This window comes from Ascidiella aspersa, chromosome 1, assembly GCF_963924565.1.
Source record: "Ascidiella aspersa chromosome 1, kaAscAspe10.2, whole genome shotgun sequence".
NCBI classification, from domain to species: domain Eukaryota; kingdom Metazoa; phylum Chordata; class Ascidiacea; order Phlebobranchia; family Ascidiidae; genus Ascidiella; species Ascidiella aspersa.
This window is the reverse complement of record NC_139447.1, coordinates 16,698,818-16,718,129: the sequence shown is the minus strand read 5'-3', so window position 1 is coordinate 16,718,129 and position 19,312 is coordinate 16,698,818. Positions and strand designations below refer to the sequence as shown.

Sequence of the window (19,312 nt, the reverse complement as noted above, 5' to 3'; positions counted from 1 at the left end):
TATAAATGCTATGTAAACAACCAAACTCTCGACAGGGCAATTGACCGCTCTTTCTATAATGCCAACCATAAATAGAGCAACACATTGGCGCGATGCTGTAAAATAAGGCGTTAAAGCAGAAACAGGGTTAGTTTTACCGAAGGCTAATTTTTGTTATGATTTCCCACAAATATTGTCGGTTGTGATGTTGGGCCTGTAGCCTTAACTCGTTTCATTGATATTGTTATGCTGTTGTGGTTCTGAAAACAATGCTATAATAAAAAAATTCGATGTAAAAACTGAAAACAAGATGCCTGGTAAACGAATTGCATTTTAAGGTTTTGGAGATTTCGCACTGCTTTTCTGTTTAATATATTTCTTCCCTACAATATGTGCATTGCACCGAGAGTATTATGGCTAGAAGCGGGATTCAACCGGTTCGCGCGAATTGCTTCTAAAGAATAACAAAATTCAGAGAACTCTTTCCCGGCCAACTTCCACGAAGCATTATCCTCAGAAATTCCAAGTTATCCTGATATAATCACTTTACATAGGGTTCCCAGCTGTGGTTAGTTTCAAATAATGGGACTATTTTACATGCAGTGGTTATTACCTAAATCATTTCTATTTTTAATACCCGTACAAAGAATATGTTGGCCTCCAGTTTTGGGTAAGTGAGCAAACCGGTGGTTAACTAGCGCGATTCTCGCCACTCATTATAATGATATAATTATGCTCCAATGAACATTTCCCCCTATTTAGCAATTTAATTTTGTTTGTTTTTATGCGGCTGTGAGGCGTATAACCAATTCCAAGTTAATACCTTCGTCAATATCAATATAACCTAATACATTTCTTCGCGGTCTGCGCGAATGTTCATAAAGTAGCCAACACTTCACCAAATTGAAATTTAGTATGAATATTTCCATGTCTCCAAACCAAACTCTAATAAATCCCATAGCAATATTACAAACTACTACTAAACTTAACCACCAAGAGCATACTTTCCGACTTGATTTAATATAAAATGTTAGCGCTTCAACGTGCAATCTTGCATTGTGTTTTAAAAAAAGAATTATTTTTAATCGTTAGTAAGCGATTAATGTTTGACATGGGTTTCACTTGTTGCCCATTTGTGGATATTAAGTGTTTATGCTACAACAAGGCAGATCCAGGGTTTTTCGTTAGAACAATGAACTTTTTTAGAGATGACGTTACAAATATACATCATAACACAGACAAACGTTAATAAACCTAATGTATTCGGTCAAACTTCTACGCAAATATGCAAATGAAATCAAATTCAGATTTATTCAAAGAGAAGGCGCAACGCGAGAAAAAATATTTCCTTATTTAGTGTTAAAAGATTTTAAATTTAGTGGTGACGAATTGAGCACTCATAAAATATTCTCACATAGCTCGACTTAATATCATTTATAAATGTGATTTCGGCAAACTTATAACAAAGTTACGGGAAAAACTTATGGTGGGGGGGTGCATTTACCCAACAGCGGTTAAACTTCACATAAACCACGCGCTGGCTAATAGCCTAAGCGCAATGTGCAAAACTTCTGCGTTGCGCTTATTGTGTTAAAAAGATTTTTGTGGAGATGGAGTTACGATATGTGTCCTATTGCAAAAATATTTTGTATTTACGCAAAGCACAAAAATGCAAATTTAAACCAAATATAAGCATTTTTTCGATTATACTTTATTTTAGCCACATATTTGCGCACGAGTTCGCTCGATAACAGCAGGTGTTGTTAACATTAATTATTTCATGATGCAACTTTATGACATTCCCTATATATATAAATTATTTGTTTTATTTCGCTTGACTTATATATGTTATGCTTGTTAAGAACTTTTTTACCTAAAATGTGTTTTGATTATTTTTTGCGCATGATAAAGATAAAATATTTTGCTTCGAAACGAGCTTGTTGGCGGCGTTTCAATTTGTGACGTCGTGTTGGTCAGTGCGCCATAATTCAATATACTGTATACAAGAGTTTACATTGTTCGACAGCTCTTTTGTGGGTTGCTTTACAGCTCAAGGTGTTTCGACAATGCCCGCGAGGCTTTTGCAAGTGGCCCGTTGTATTTTGTCGTTTTCCCACGTGGACCGGAATAAATGCGCATGCATTTGCGTTGTGTTAGTTCTATGTTAAGTGGCTGAGGACAAAACACTACTGATATAACTTAGCAGGTTTTTCACGAAGTTCTGTTTTTTTATAGCAAAGCAATGTCAGAGTTATAGAAAATTTATAAAAATGTTTTTTAAAAGTGATTTTTATTGTGGTGTGGTTATTTTTCTTTATATTGTGGTACCAACTACCTCTAAAGCAACATGTGACGTATCATTAGTATCCAGGCAACGTTGCGGACCTCAAATTTTCAACCAGTTTCAGTGCATTAACAGGTAAAACATTTTACGTAATATAACAAAATATAATATTTTTGAAACGCGTTAATAATAAATTAAACAAAACACTTTTTATCGCAGTGGTTGCTGCTACGACTCTAGTAGTTTCATGGCTTGTTACCGAAAAGGTAAGTTTTGTTCGGAGGCGCCACAGTAAGGCTTTCATAAAGTGTCAACTTATGGTAATCAAAAACAACACGAAATTAATGTTAATAAAAGCATTTTTCCCCTAGAAAACGTCCTGAACATGAATGTTAGTCCCAGAATACTAAAGCAGTATGACGATTCTTCAGACGCAGGTTTGTGCACTTATAATATGTTAGGCACTAAAAAGGTTAATAAGTGGTTGGTACTTACGAGATTTATAGCCTGTTTTATTTAGCCTACATACAATAAATATGCTATATTTCACAGAAAAGGTGAAAGTCAAAAAAAAGCGTTTGGTGTCCTACAAACATTTAATGCTTATAAACGTACCGCTACCACAAAGTAAAAAATTTTAACCATGACATCTCCTACACTCTTTCAATGAAATTAACTTTTTAGGGCCGAACCAACCTTTTTACGTTCTTGTACCACTTGGACGCTCTGTACTGTCACGCGTGCCACTTCTTACAGAACAACTAATTTGTTCGAATGATGTTTTAATGTATTTTTAGCTTACAACTAGCATTATTAAACTCTATTTGTAGATTAAGCCATAAAACAGTAGATGCTATCTATCAAAAGCAATGATTTGACATAGTTAACGCCCACTGTCTCACAGCGTTGTACGGCTTTTCAAACTGCTGTGCTCCTTGTTGACAATTGACATGGCCTGTATTTTCAAGATCGTAATGGTACGAAACAACAGGGATGTTTACGTAACAGTGAATGGGCTTCGGATTTTTTTTTTGTAAACCAAACCAGATGAACCAAACATAAAGTTGTGAATCCAGGTTTTTGTGAAAAAACGAAAGCTACTCGCGTACTACCTGAAAAACCTTCGCGTACCACCTGAAAAACCTTCGCGTACCACAGGTTGGGAACCCCTGAATTAGGGATTTAAACACAAGTTGATATTATGCATTACGGTTAAAAAAACCTTTCACAAAATATATTTTTCAAACAACCTTTCACGACAGATATACGTCTTTATTCGTCTAATTGTCGCGCTATCAAAATAAATAGTACAAAAAGTTTAAGGTACGCAAACACGTTTCGGGTTATTAGGTGAGGTAAGCAAAAAATATTTTCTGTTTATCAGAAACAAACAAAGTGTTTTAGCCTCAAAACAAAAACAAAAAACAGTAATATGTTAAATAGCGTATTTAAAACAATGTAGTATCTCTAGATAAGCCCGATAATTTGCGAAATCTACCTGAATTTTGTGTGTTCAAACAAAATGTACGAAGCCATCAAGATGCAGATCACTATTGTATGTTAAGTTGTTAAATGTCCTTGTTAATTAGCTGAAGTCTCATACTATAGTCCAGGTGTAGCGAAATTATAATGGATTGCGATCGACTGAAATAATTTTTAGAGACTCGCGATCATCTGGTTGACTAAAAAAGTCACAAGAAAACTTATTAAACGTTTTGAGCGTTAATTGCATTCCACGAAAGCGATGATGGTTAACACAACAACTAGTCATTTTAATGTTTCGCTTTTGTGTGACAGTTGCTGTTCTTAGTTTTCTTAAATGAAGCAAAAATATAGGCAAAATCTTTTTTTCGTACTGTTGCATACTATGTCGATGAACGTTCGGTAAACCGAAATCATAAAATTTTACATCCTAGCTAGTCAAAGCATGTAGCCTAAATTGTAAAATGCAATGGGCTTGGCGTCCCTGTGCTGTATGCCGCTGATTTAGTTCAACTGGCAATATTCGACAACTAGGTCACAAATCTTTCTCGTGTATAAGTTTAACGGAGTGGTGCTCACGCAAACGGTCTACATTCTACAACGTAAAAAAACGTCACCAGTTTGCAGTAATATTGTTCATAGGCGACACATTAAAGCGTTAAACGCGAGTGTGTACCGGTCAATTTTTCCACCAAGTTAGGCTCCCTAAACATGTTGTATATACACGTGTAAGTTTGTTCAAGCTTAGTGTTATCGCTCATGTATAAACAAAATAATTTTGGCAATTTAACATATAAAGCACTGTTGTGTAATGTGTCTGAAATCGATCGACAAAATACACTGTAGAGCCCCACACAATTAGCTAAATACGGCACACATACTACCAAGGAACTTCCCCATTTGGTCATTCTGTCAATTTAGGTCAGTTTGGGCGAACTGCAGGCCCGCAGGCCAAAGTTGGCCAGTGAGTTTCGCTTTTTTGGCCCGCGAACTGATCGTCAGCTTGCTGCAATCTATATCACTTCAATTTTTGTTTCTTTCTTATTGCAATGGACAAAAAAACTTTGTAAATGATCCTTTCTGATTTTATAACTATACCGTAGCTGAACAAAGGTGTAGATTTCAAAGTTAATATATAAGCCATATGCCAGTGGTTCTTAACCTGGTGGGCGCGCCCCCCTAGGGAGGCGTCAAGCAATTCTTAGGGGGTTGCGAGTTCCAAGTTAATATTTAAATTGTTTGCAATGATTTTAATGTTTCGTTTGGGTTTTACACCACTCCTAAAGCGCTGTAGGCTACAAACTCTGTTTTTGCCATGTTTAACATTGAAACTGCAAGAAATTTTCGAGCTTTGCGCGAATCTTGTTTTTCTACTTTTCTTGACTATGTTTTAGCCCAAAGTCTCTTTGAGTGCCATTGCATGTTTTCATATCATCGAATGTAGAACGGCCCTATTTAATTACAATTTTTCTAACTTAATTATAGATAAACGATAAATGTCATTGTTCCCCGGTCAAACTATTTTTATCCATATTTTATATATAACAACAGGCTTGCAACAGGGGGACTCAAACTTTTTTGCGCGAATCTATAATGTTTTTGCAATATGGCCGTTGTATTGTGTGTCGTCACATCTTTTGTAGCAAGATAACGTACTGTTTAAATCAATGTGTCGAGCATGAGCAATTTGTTGTGTGTCCAATGCGAAAAGCCTCCTGAATTTACAGTTTAGCGCCAATTCAACCAATTCAACTCAATTTTTTTCGCGCTTCGTGCGACCGACAACAGCCTTTACTATTTTCAAGTTGTCTCGGTGTTATTTAATTAAAATTGCCGAATTGCTTCTCGTAGGGGTGGCGAAAGGCATATGCAAATTATCAAAGTGGGGCGCGGCTGAAAAGAGGTTAAGAACCACTGCCATGGGCTATGTATAATTTGCCACCAATAAGCCTAGAATCCCTATTTGAAAACATTGGCCCGCAAGATAAAAAAAATTGTTTTTGGCCCGCGATGAAAAGAAGTTAGACCACGCTGATCTAGGTAATCTAGGGTATATTATTTTATTTTATCTATTTGGAGTAACATGTCATCTCGCAACAAATAAACCTCTTGCGAGCGAACAACCCGAGCGACCGACTGGCGAACAAATCTCGACAAGTTTAACCAGAAACTGTCGAAACACGTTTTAACCAGAAAACGTGCCTCATTAGCGTTTGACTTCACAGCGTCAACAGCCTTTTCTAATTGCCTAAAAACGTGATTAAAAACCTAACGTTTTTTTACGATAATTTTTTAGAGAAGACGTCACAAAGTCATGTCATAACGTGAATTCACATAGTTATTTCATACCGCAATGTCCCAAGGTTACGTCAAAATGTGACGTCATAAAAGGTAACCCTATGCACACGGTTCGTTATTTGGTTAAAGCTTTAGATTGAACATGTTTTGCTTTCAATACAAATACAACAACGAAGTAATCCATTAATTCCTAACCTTTGACAACCTTGGCGAACCTCCATGTTATTCTGCAAGCTTTCGTCGAACCCCAAACATTCGCTCAGTATTCGTTTCTTCCTCCTATGTTTGCCATTAAAATGGCCGGATCTAAGATTTTTGTTTCGCGGAAAAATGAAAGTTTTCAGGTATGACTCAAACATGGCGTCATAAAACATTTATTCTTATTTCAAACATATGTTGTTCTTTAGCGATCTCGTTCGCTAATATGCAGCTAAAACTGGGCATAATCAAATTATTATATTGCATTTAAATAGGTTAATTGGCCAAACTTTCAATTTGAAAGGTTACATGAAGCCTTGGCACATAAAAGAGATAAAACTTAGATAGAAATAATAGCATTTATGTTTCAGAGGACGTTCTCGCCGAACTCCTGAAAACGGTTTTGATTGCACTCTGGTTAAGAACAACTGATGTAATCGATTCGCGCAAAGCGCAACGGGTTTATATCGTTTAAGTTACCCAAACTTTTACTAAAAACCTAATTAGACTTGCGTAAAGCGCTAAATTCTCGTTTTAGGACAGAGCCGCATGGGTTATGATACACTAACTCTTTCCAAACGCCAACATCAACCCTTACCCGTACCCCAACTAACCCAAACCCGTAACCCAACTAACGCAAACCGCGTTGTCGTACAAACCTCTTGTTATGTTTTCAAATCCAGATTACTGCAAAGTTTCCATTCCATTCCCCCCGCCATGATCAAGACTGAATTATATAGCCCGACCTAGCTTTGTTCAATATCGCGCTCTTTGCCGGTGGGGATTCGACAGAGTCGCTTTTAGACACGAAGCGATCAGTCAGAAAAATTTTGTCGCGTCGTGCTTGAAGTTCCGTGGGGATACAGCCTAAGCGAGACGTGTTACGTCACAAAATGAGATATTGGGGCCTAAAGCGTTTATGTAATTATTAATTCAACGCACATTATTTGGGTTCGGGTGCTGGTTTGCGTTTGGGTTTAGGCGGGTCAAGTATTATTAAGCTTAATCTTTTTAAGCACATTGTTAAGTCAAATTAGTGCATTGTCCGAGACCAAGTCTAAAAGTCATACTTTTTGATCCTTTGGATGCACTAATTGTCGTAGACCTTTTTGCTTAAAAATGGTACTAATTTCTAAGGAATCGGGTGCAATGATCCTACCGATTATTGCGGTTCTCGGACCACCTTGGCCCAGTTGTTGGAATATTTAGATCAAATTGCAGTGCTTCTTACCTTTTGAAAAATTCTTGCTAGGTTTACGCAGGTAAATTTACTATTGACTTCGTTACTAATGCTTTAGAATGGGGATATCCCTAAAATAAAACTGATTCTCTTGACATAACTACGGTCAATTCGATTTTTTTTTAATTTTTCACTGATGTTTACCATATAGGTAACCACACCAGTTTCAGAAAATTGACAAAAAGTAAACACCATTTTACAAAATTGATTGACAAAAATGTATTGTTACAAGAATAAAAGTAACTCCTATTATACTTTTACGTCAAATTCTACATTACGTGTTCAAACATTCTTTAACCCAGCGCTTCTTAATCGATGTACCGCGGCGAACGTTGGCAGGTGCGCCCCGTCAAGTAGAAAAAATACTCTGAAATATGAAACATATATTTTTTTATTATTTTTATTTTATCGTTTGGTTTAGCCCAGAGGTTCCCGAAATGTGAATGATGGCCCGGGAGTAGGCACTAGGCAACAAAGACTATTTTTCAGTGGCCCATAAAATTGCAACTAAATATTTTTTGGTTTTACTAAAACAATTTTGACATTTGTCTAAAACTATATAGAACGAGGCTACTTGCCATATTTTTTGGCTATTTCTGAACTATATATGTAGTACGTAAAGGCAAAATCTCACCACTTGGCCTATGTTTTTTATTCGCAACCGGTACGCAGTTAGCACGGCAGATTACTTTAAATTCAGTGTGTTGTCAGACATATTCAATTCCAATCTAAAAAATGAACTGGAATTAAAAAGGATTATTTGGATTTTGTTAGCATTTATTGCTACCCGCCAGGTTTTTAGAGATGTACGGGTTCGCCGTGAGGTAATAACGTTTAAGAAACACCGCTCTAACAATTCATTTTCCGAAGATTACTTTAGCCTAAAACTGTAAAATCAATGATACTATAATTATCATTGGTCAAATAATATGTTTGCAGTAGTCCGGAGTCCCAGCTCCAACTTCGCAACACCGATTCAGGATTAAAGTTTCCTTTCGATACTGCTGTAGTTTAAGTTATGGTAAACGGTAATAAATCCAAATGTAGAGAACTTTTTCCTGAAGCGTAGGCTACGCATAGTTGCCATTCTAGATTATTTTAATCTAGATTTAGATGTTTTGGTTTGAATCTAGATGTAGGATTATACAATCTAGATGTTAGATGTTTTTTTAGATTATTATAAAAAAATATTGTATAATCTAAATTAGTGACAGATTCGCTATTGACGATAAATATTTCAGTAATTTCAAAAGTTTTGTTTTTTTCAAATTGAAAAAAAAAAATGATGAGATATAAAATCGAAATTTCAGTAACTCGTCATGTTCAGTAAAATGTTTTATAAAGCAGAAATCTTAAATCTAAAGCATCAAGCAAGTCCCTTTATGCAACTTTATACGGCATTAAGCCAACGCCTCAGGCGTTCATTAAGCTTTTAATGTTGATTTTTTGTCTAAAAGTATTAAATATTTTCAAAAATCATTTTTAGATTATTTTTTAGATTTCTCCATAAAAATATAGATGTTTTTAGATTATTTTTTTGGTAAATCTAGATGATTACTGTGAGAAAAAAATGGCAACTATGAGGCTACGTTTTACTTCAGGATTTTTAAACTTTTTTGCACCGTGTTTTGACAATTTTGAGAAATGCATGCCCCCTATGTTTTTCAACCTTTTAAAAAGAAACATCATTTAAAAAAAATGGTTTATTTTATGGTCCTTTATCTCTAACTTGGACTAATGTATTGATCAGTATTTGCTGTCTTTTTTCGCTTGTGATTCACAATTATCACGTTTCCTATGTCGATAACTAAGTATGTTGTATTTCAAATGTTTACACAACATTTTTCTAAAGTAATTTTTCTTTGGTATTTTTATATTTGTTTTGTCTTTAAAATGACAAAAATAGTAAGGCATTTTCATGAGTTTTGCATAAACCCGAAAAAATAAGTGATTTGTGTTCTACTGTTAGTCAGTAAAACATCAAAAACGTTTTGTTGACGATGCCAAGACACTTATGCAGTACTTTAAACAACAATGTGTTGTTTAAATCAATATATTTTCTAATAGGTCAACATTTTGTCAAATTTTTTTTTAGGTCAAAATTTCAATTTTTTAGGTCAAAAAAATAATCGCCCCAGTTATTACATATTCAGTTAATCTGATGGTTGAGCTTCTTTTTTTTGTCTGACAATGTCTTTGCTGGTTTGGTGGTGGAAAGAGCCAGCGGCATATCATATTGAATATCCAAAACACTGTGCTGCTTTGTCTATAGAAGTAACAATGTTGAAAACCCACATTAACAATGATATGTTCATAGAAATGGCAACAGCAATGGCATGAAAATTTCATTAGGCTTAGGGTACGATTTACATAGTTTTGCCCCACATGTGGTCATTAAAATTTAATGTATATAAACGACATTAACAATAATTTTTTATCTTCAAAAAGCAGCATGACAACCTAAAATAGAACTCCTAGAATAGAACAAAAAATGTACATTATTTGGGTCAGGGTGTGGATCAGAGTTTGGCTTTAGGTGGTTCAAGTATTACTATTGAATAATAAATATAATATTACTTGACCCACCCACTGTTCCACACCCAAACGCTAACCCAAATATTCTGCGTTAATTTAATAATTATTATTTGAATGTTGTGGTAGGATTCTAGACTAGTGCCTAGAACTTTGTTAAAGAATGTTTGAATGTACATTAACAGCAATATTCAATTTTTTAAACATGGTAAGCTGACTTACTTACACTGTTTTACAGGTTTATCGGCAGCAGATTTGTACGCCACTCTACAAATTGCACAGCAAACACCATCCAACTACCTCAGCATTATGCTTTTTAGTAAGTAGTGTTGTATGCAACATTTAAAATACCAGCTTTGTTAATGCTTGGGAAAGAGTGCACTTACTCACTTTTTAAATGATTTGACTTGACTCAGCTCTTTGAGGCCAAATAACTCAACTTGAAGTCAATTGGGCAAATAATTTGACTGTTTTTTGAAACACAAACAAGGTGTTTACTCACAATTTTCATTTGTGCACATAAAAAGTGTCTCTACTTTATGAATTGGCTATTCATCTTAAAAGTGGAAATTTACAATGACTAGGATTTCAATAAAATTAATCAATTTCAAATCTGCTGTCCAAAGAGGATATGGGAAACTGCTAAAACTTATTTTAAAAGTGTTGTTTTATTGCATAAAGTTTTGCTTAATTGGTATGTTCAAGAATGGCTAAGTTGTATAAAGTGCTATTGTTGTTGCAAAATATTTATACGGCTCATTATAGAATTAGTAGTAAGTCAGGCAAACAATTATTTCCTGGTGTTGTTTCTCTTTCTATTTCATATTGATTGTCAATTAGTTGTTACTGGAAAAGCGGCTACAATACCAGGATGCCACCCGGTATGGATAATATATCACAATTTATTTTGCCTTTAACTAACATTATGGCAGAAAGCTGGCGACTTGGCTACTATTTCGGCTGAAGAATCAGACAGAAAACCGAAGAAATTGGTCAAAAAAAAAAATTGTGAAAAAAAAAATTTGTCAAAAATTTTAATTTTTTTTTTTAATTTTTTTGAAAGATCAATTTACCAAAACAAACGTGTGCTTGTTCTACACATATTCAATCCAATATTTTTTTTTAAATGCTGAATATGTAGGTACATTATGCACTAAAATTGGCAGGAAATAATTTTTTCGTGCCATTCTGAAAAAAGTGCGTAGCGCGTTGTAACAGGGAAAAATTTATAGATTGTTTATTAGTTTAAAAAGTACTAACTTTCGATAGAACTGTTGTATATTTGCAGTTTTACTTGATTTGGCAAATACTTTTTTATTGAGTTAAAAAGCAAACATGATAGTCGTCATTCCTGTTGAATAGTCAGCTATGACATTCGCATGGGCATAACAAGGATGTACTAGGCCATGCTGTTCCATCTCAGGCTTAAACTATATTTTTGGCTGTTTTAATTACGTAAACGCAAAAAATTTCCGCGCTTCGCAAAAAACTTCGGTCTCCTTTAGCTATGCTTGTGTCTCTCAACAATATCTATTCAGGCAAGAGGTATGCATACTATGGCATGTTGCACTTCACTGTGTTAATTTCGGCAAATAATTTCTATTAACTTGGATTATAACACACTGTTATTTTTTTATTAAAAATGTCTCCCACTTCAAAAAAAAAATGCTCCCCAATTTTAGGACTTTTTTTTCGCTTTTTAATCTGATTTTGAGCTGCATGTGTGCACATGAGTTCGCCCCACAACAGCTTATTTATGTAACAGTGTTAGAGTAAGAAAAGCAGACATGTGCACCCCCAGTCCCCCTGACAGTACTTCAGTATACCCCATATGTATTTCTTTATGTCACCGAAAAATTTCGGCACAACTTTGTGCCAATTCATATTTCATTACTTTTTAATAATCTTTTCATCGCCTAAACATGACAAGGTTGGTACATTCCTTAGACGAGCACATCATTTAAGTTTGGGGACATGACCAAAAAACCGAAGAATTTACGCCAAAAATGCTTGTCACCAGAAGGCTGGCAAGATTCTGCCAGCCTGTTAACTAATATATTTGTATCAGGTTATTCAAGTTTCCTTTTATCCAAATATCTAGTAATTTTAATGATTTATATTTTTTTATTACAATATACATAGTTAGTGATTTGTTTTCTAATAAATTGCTATTTTGTCACCAAGGAGTATATTGTGCTTTATCCCAAAGCAAAAGTAGCAATTACCTGGAAATTATTCTTTAAAGATTCCTGATGTTTTCTATTGTATTATATCAAATACCTAAACATCACAAAGTCCCTTTCTATGACTGTTTAAAAGTTAAATATATTAACAGACTGATATGTAATTTATACATATGCATCATGTTGGTTTTGTTTATTGGTTCTGAAAGGTGCACAAAATTGTGTATTTGGTACAGCATTTCAGGTACAAACAAGTTTTAAATTGTAAAATTTGTTTTGTTTGTAACAACATAAATGTTTAAAATGATAATTTCACACTTGCAAATAAACGTATGAAACATGCATGACCATTATTTATTTTTTTTGTTCATATAGCAATAACTTGTGTTTAAATTTAGTGTACGGAAACTATCTATATGTTGCATTGCAGCTGGCAGCATGCATATTTGTATAAAGCACAGTCTGCAAGACATTTTTATACTGTCTTGAGCAACCTTAAATCCATCATGATGATATTTTGTTGCAATAAAAAAAAAATAAAAGTCACCCATGAGTTGCAATAAAAAAAGTAACCCATGTCAACACTTGAATAAATTAATGCTGAAAACCAAAACTTCTGAGAGAGATCTTGGTGTTAAATGCAATATAACAACAGCTAATCTTTCAAAATAATGTGTAGGGTTTTAAAACAACAACTGAACTTAGTAACATACAAGTGTGATCTTGTCGTTCTAAATTATTGAGTAACATAAGCATTAATATTACACTGGTAACTTCTTGTTTGGCCAGAACATACCTATACAGAGGGTTAGTGTACATGTTGCAGTTTTTAGTTTTTATAAGCCAAATCATAACCTTCTTGAGAATTTTTTTTAGAGGTCAAAGACTAAACACGGTTTGATTCCACTGATCTATATATTAAAGTTTTTCAAACTGGGCAATAGTTTTAGGAAAAGCTTTGCTTTAGGTTACACAAATTAAAGATATTTGACCCACCTTTCAGACATCAGTTATTCAATAAAAATAATAAAGCCATACTATTCGATAAGGTCAACATTTTGTTGTTTACAAACGTTTTGGCATTACCTCTTGCCATCATCAATGTAAAATTTCAAGTGAAGATAAAAGCAATAAAAAATTTCAGACCTCATTGTTTTACCGCTTCATTTTATAAGGAAAATTTACTATTCTGACTATACTCTTTTCTTTTCGTAATCATTTGGGGAAACTAACACATTCATTTAATCTGCATTTGTGCACTGAGAAGCAAAATATTATGACAAAACTGGCACTCTATAACATGTTCCATAGTTACCAGTTTAGCAGTACAATAAGTTTTACTATGTTCTTCAAAATTCTATATTTTACAGGTACAAGGCTAAATAGAGCAGGAGCACAAAATTATGCAAGTATGTAATTTTGGAATTTTAGCAAGTAGTTCCTTAGACTAAAAACAATAATCAAGTGTTTGTTGATTCGTTTTGGGGGATAACACATTCTCAATGGATTTGTGGTGATCAATAATGTGTCCTGTAATTCTGCATGGATTATATTGTACTAGCAGTTTGTCATACAATTAGCTAAAAAAATCTGTATCACAAACTTTGTAGGATATCATGAATTTGGTGGTGAACCAGGTTACCCGGGCTCCAGTTTGTTGTCAAATTGTGACCGCTTGAAACTTGCTGACAACTGTGGTAGTGGATACAACACCACATGGTATGCTCAACTTTGTTTACAATTTTTGTTTTTGTAAAATTTGCTTGCTTATATTTATTTTAAACGTTTAAATGTTGTTTAGTATTAATCAGTGTTGTAATCACTCAAGTCAATGATTTTGAGTTAAATCACTTTAAGTTGCCATTTGCAAATGACTTGACCTGACTCTGTTGGGTAAAATAACCCAACGTTACTTAAGTCATGTGACAAAAGACAAAAGAAAATCTAATTACTTTAAGCTGTAACCAATATTCTATTACTTTTAGGTCTGATTGCTACAGATGGAATTGTTGCTGGGACGTAGAAACTGGTGTTTGTTATGAATCAACGAATAACAGTAAATAACATAGTTTTACTATAAAATATGGTGTTGTTAATGTAATTAAACTCAGTGAACAACCAGTAAAGGTTGTCCAATGGTTGGAATTAGGTTTATATATAAAAAAACTGAAAAAGGTCCTATTTATGATGATTCATTAGTGAAAATATTCTCAAACCACCTGGGGTTTTCTAATAAATGAAAAACATATCTTTAAACCCTATTATATAACCTTTAAACCATATAGATGTCAAAAAGTTAACCGTAAAAGATGTTTGTTTAAAGCCCTTTACTTGCCCATATTTTATCGCCTTAATAATTCTAATTTTGGCACTTGGTTATATTCAGGCGAGTTAAATGTCCATTGTTCGTTTTAATTTTGTACCATGCATACATGTGTATACATACATGTGTTTAACAACATACATACAAATTGTTTAATTTTTTTACCACTTCTACCAACTGTGTCCTGTTTACCGATGTATGCAATTTTTTTTTTATTTTTTTTATAATTACATTAGTGTAACCTAGAACAGACAACTTGGCAAAGCATAATTTAGAAACGCCAGACGCTATTTTTTCTAGTTGAACTCTGTTTAAATGCTTGTTAGCTCCTTTGAATACTAAACTTATTTTTATTATTATTTGGTGCATACAAAACTTCCAAAATGTAAAGCTCTCACAACAAGCCAGGGCAGTGGTCGTTGTGGCCCATAATGCTCTTCGAAGAGCCACTATGTCAAACAAAAGTAACTCAAATATTTAACAAATTGACTGCTTTCTACATGTAAATACAGTTTATTATGGTATTTTTAAATGATTTTGGTGCTGTTAATACTGTTTTCATAAGATTTTGGCGCTGTAAAAGTTGTGTGATATTTGTCCCCTCAGTCCCATTCAGAGACAATCAGATTAAACACCATAGTGACGAATTAATGATAAGGCTTTCACTCTTCAATGTCCATGTTTCCTTGACCAATTATGCAAAAAATGATTTAGGTTTTTCTATTTATTTAATCCAAAGCACCAGTTACAAACAATATTTTTGTTCTGTTGTTAACAGTTAACTGTTGCTATCGCTGTTGCTTGCAAAGATAAATGCTGGGTTGATAAATAAAAATGTAATAATTAATGAGGGATAATGCCTTCCTAATTTAAAGTTTTTTTAAGGTAACAAGAAATGCAAATTTCATGAACCTTTTTTTTGGAATCACCTGCTGCCTTTATCTTAAGTTACCTGATTGTACGTGAACTTGTGTTTTAAAAAGTGTAATAAGAAAAAAAATAACCTGTTATAATGCTTCATCAAGTTTGAAAGTTAAAAACAAACTAACAAAAAATACATTAACAAGATTAAGTTGACCAGATTGTTTTGAAGGGTGCCAACGGTGCCCAAGCAACCTGTTTGTTTAACTAGGTCAATAGCAGAAATGCATTAAAATGTGCTAAGCTATCTATTGTTGGAAGTATAGGCGTGAAAGGTGTCGGTTAGAGCCAAAATGTCAAGCCTATTCCCTAAACTTTAGAAAAGTGTGACAAAGCAATATTGTGCCCATAAGCATATTGTAGTAACACTTTTTAAAAAAAGTAAAAAGCATGAAGATGCATAAAACATTCTATTAGGCTAGAAAACACATTTTCAAGTGTATATAGTTATATAAATTTGGTTACACAAGTGCATTCAAATTATATGGGCCGAAAATTTATTTTCTGGACATATCTTGTTTTTGCCGTTATTATATGGGCCGAAAATTTATTTTCGGGACATATCTTGTTTTTGCCGTTATTATATGGGCCGAAAATTTATTTTCGGGACATATCTTGTTTTTGCCGTTATTCTTTTTTGGTTTCCTATGGTTTCCTATGGTATGTTTCAGACCGATTTTTGTCCGAAGCTTTATAGAAAAAGTAGACATCGTAGAACCTTCAAATTTTCAGACATGGCGTAGAGTGGTATGTAGGTGCTTTGTAAAAGTTTATGAGGCTGCACCCCCAGGGGCCTTTGCTTGGGGGGTAAAAACCTGAAATATTGCGTTTTAGCACTTTGTAGCTAACGACTGCCATCTAGCAGCAGAAAAACTTTCATACAGAATTCGTTCATATTCGCTTGCTTTGTCCAGCTTGTGAAGTGACGAAGCGACTTACCGCCTGCTGGGCTTTATTGTCCCGCGCGTGAGACTTTCATTGTGCGAAGTGGCACGTCCTTAACTGGGCTCGTGCGACTTGCATTTTAAAACGAGGCTTCTCTTTAGTAAAATTACTTAATGCTGTTAAGAAACAACTTATTTTACCGCCGCAAATTTAAATGCGAAATCTGGTGGCAACTCTAATCCAACATATCAACACCATGCCTACACAACTTAAAATTGTGTGTTGATATGTTGGATTGGAGTAACATACTATACAGGTGCAAATAGCAAATATTCTCCAAATACGATTTTTCCAATATTCTCCAAATCGTATTTCATCGTATTGTCGCGAGGTAAGGCCGTGAATAAAGTTTCACCCACCGTACAATTAACGGAGGGAAGCATTGCGAGTAGAGATGTTCAAAGCAGAATATCGGCGAATCATTTATAAAGCTTGCTTTCAATGCGGCGTTAGTTTTTTTTCGGGCGACCAATTACTTTGCGATAATCTTCGCCTAATAATTAAGTGTCAATAGGGTGTATTTACCGCCACAAGTTTAAATGCGAAATCTTAAGGCAGTCTACGCCTCTCTGTTAGCACCTGTCGTGCATCTTGCTCCAACCAGCATACTACCAACATCAGGCCTAAACATCTAGCAAAACTTTCGATTTAATAGTTTGCGTATTGAGAACATAATATTGTTTTTCATATTGTTTAAAACTACAGATTTAAAGCCTGTTTTAACAGTGATTGCTCGGACCAAGCCATGGTAAAAAATTACCGAGTAAAAGTTTGCAAAAGTATAGCAAACCATAGGCGTTAAACCATTTTTAGTCTTTAAGAGAATAATAATATTTGCTTTTCAAACACGAAAGCTGGTCAAAATGTAATAAAATGACCATACGCATTATCTAAGTAAATTCTATTTATCAAATATATGTTTCGATCATTCCCCAAAATCTACGCCATCTTTGAACCCCTTTCGCATCAAAGGCATAAGTTAAGTGGGGAAGTTTTCGGCCCATATCTGTTTTTGCTTGCAGAAACAAGTTAAGGAAAATGAAAAACAAAATATATAATATAAAGTACACAATACAAAATATAAAAAAAAAAAAAATAAAAAAAAATAAAAAAAATAAAATAAAGTAAAAATTGAAAATAAACACTAAGCCCTGAAAATATACCCCCTGACAAAATATACAACAACCGCACCCCCGTCTAGTTCTTTTTTGGTTTCCTATGGTATGTTTCAGACCGATTTTTGTCCGAAGCTTTATAGAAAAAGTAGACATCGTAGAACCTTCAAATTTTCAGACATGGCGAAGAGTGGTATGTAGGTGCTTTGTAAAAGTTTATGAGGCTGCACCCCCAGGGGCCTTTGCTTGGGGGGCAAAAACCTTAAATATTGCGTTTTAGCACTTTGTAGCTAACGACTGCCATCTAGCAGCAGAAAAACTTTCATACAGAATTCGTTCATATTCGCTTGCTTTGTCCAGCTTGTGAAGTGACGAAGCGACTTACCGCCTGCTGGGCTTTATTGTCCCGAGCGTGAGACTTTCATTGTGCGAAGTGGCACTTCCTAAACTGGGCTCGTGCGACTTGCATTTTAAAACGAGGCTTCTCTTTAGTAAAATTACTTAATGCTGTTAAGAAACAACTTATTTTACCGCCGCAAATTTAAATGCGAAATCTGGTGGCAACTCTAATCCAACATATCAACACCAGGCCTACACAACTTAAAATTGTGTGTTGATATGTTGGATTGGAGTAACATACTATGCAGGTGCAAATAGCAAATATTCTCCAAATACGATTTTTCCAATATTCTCCAAATCGTATTTCATCGTATTGTCGCGGTAATACACAAAGAGGTAAGGCCGTGAATAAAGTTTCACCCACCGTACAATTAACGGAGGGAAGCATTGCGAGTAGAGATGTTCAAAGCAGAATATCGGCGACTCATTTATAATGCTTGCTTTCAATGCGGCGTTAGCTTTTTTTCGGGCGACCAATTACTTCGCGATAATCTTCGCCTAATAATTAAGTATCAATAGGGTGTATTTACCGCCGCAAGTTCAAATGCGAAATCTTAAGGCAGTCTACGCCTCTCTGTTAACACCTGTCGTGCATCTTGCTCCAACCAGCATACTACCAACATCAGGCCTAAACATCTAGCAAAACTTTCGATTCAATAGTTTGCGTATTGAGAACATAATAGTGTGTTTCATGTTGTTTAAAACTACAGATTTAAACCCTGTTTTAACAGTGATTGCTCGGCCCAAGCCATGGTAAAAAATTACCGAGTAAAAGTTTGCAAAAGTATAGCAAACCATAGGCGTTAAACCATTTTTAGTCTTTAAGAGAATAATAATATTTGCTTTTCAAACATGTAAGCTGGTCAAAATTTAATAAAATGACCATACGCATTATCTACGTAAATTCTATTTATCAAATATATGTTTCGATCATTCCCCAAATTCTACGCCATATTTGAACCCCTTTCGCATCAAAGGCATATTTTAAGTGGGAAGTTTTCGGCCCATATCTGTTTTTGCTTGCAGAAACAAGTTAAGGAAAATAAAAAACAAAATATATAATATAAAGTACACAATACAAAATATTAAAAAAAAAAATAAATAAAATAAAAAAAAAAAAAAAAATAAAGTAAAAATTGAAAATAAACACTAAGCCCTAAAAATATACCCCCTGACAAAATATACAACAACCGCACCCTCGTCTAGTTCTTTTTTGGTTTCCTATGGCGATTTTTGTCCGAAGCTTTATAGAAAAAGTAGACATCGTAGAACCTTTAAATTTTCAGACATGGCGTAGAGGTGTATGTAGGTGCTTTGTAGAAGTTTATGAGGCTGCACCCCCAGGGGCCTTTGCTTGGGGGGCAAAATGCTGAAATATTGCGTTTTAGCTCTTTGTAGCTAACGACTGCCATC

At 34.5% G+C, this 19,312-nt stretch overlaps 1 protein-coding gene across 1 annotated transcript in view; it reads left to right on the top strand.

The window, feature by feature from the left end:
• Window positions 1-2,272: 2,272 nt before the first annotated feature.
• The window catches only part of LOC146168086 (CUB and sushi domain-containing protein 1-like), a 71,482-nt gene continuing 54,442 nt past the window's right edge, over window positions 2,273-19,312 (top strand). The window contains exons 1-7 of the mRNA XM_083386207.1: window positions 2,273-2,398; window positions 2,483-2,529; window positions 2,635-2,700; window positions 10,252-10,332; window positions 13,567-13,605; window positions 13,807-13,915; window positions 14,182-14,252. Of these exons, the coding sequence (XP_083242333.1) occupies window positions 2,511-2,529; window positions 2,635-2,700; window positions 10,252-10,332; window positions 13,567-13,605; window positions 13,807-13,915; window positions 14,182-14,252 (385 nt within the window). The 5' untranslated portion in view covers window positions 2,273-2,398; window positions 2,483-2,510. The remainder of the gene's footprint in view (window positions 2,399-2,482; window positions 2,530-2,634; window positions 2,701-10,251; window positions 10,333-13,566; window positions 13,606-13,806; window positions 13,916-14,181; window positions 14,253-19,312) is intronic.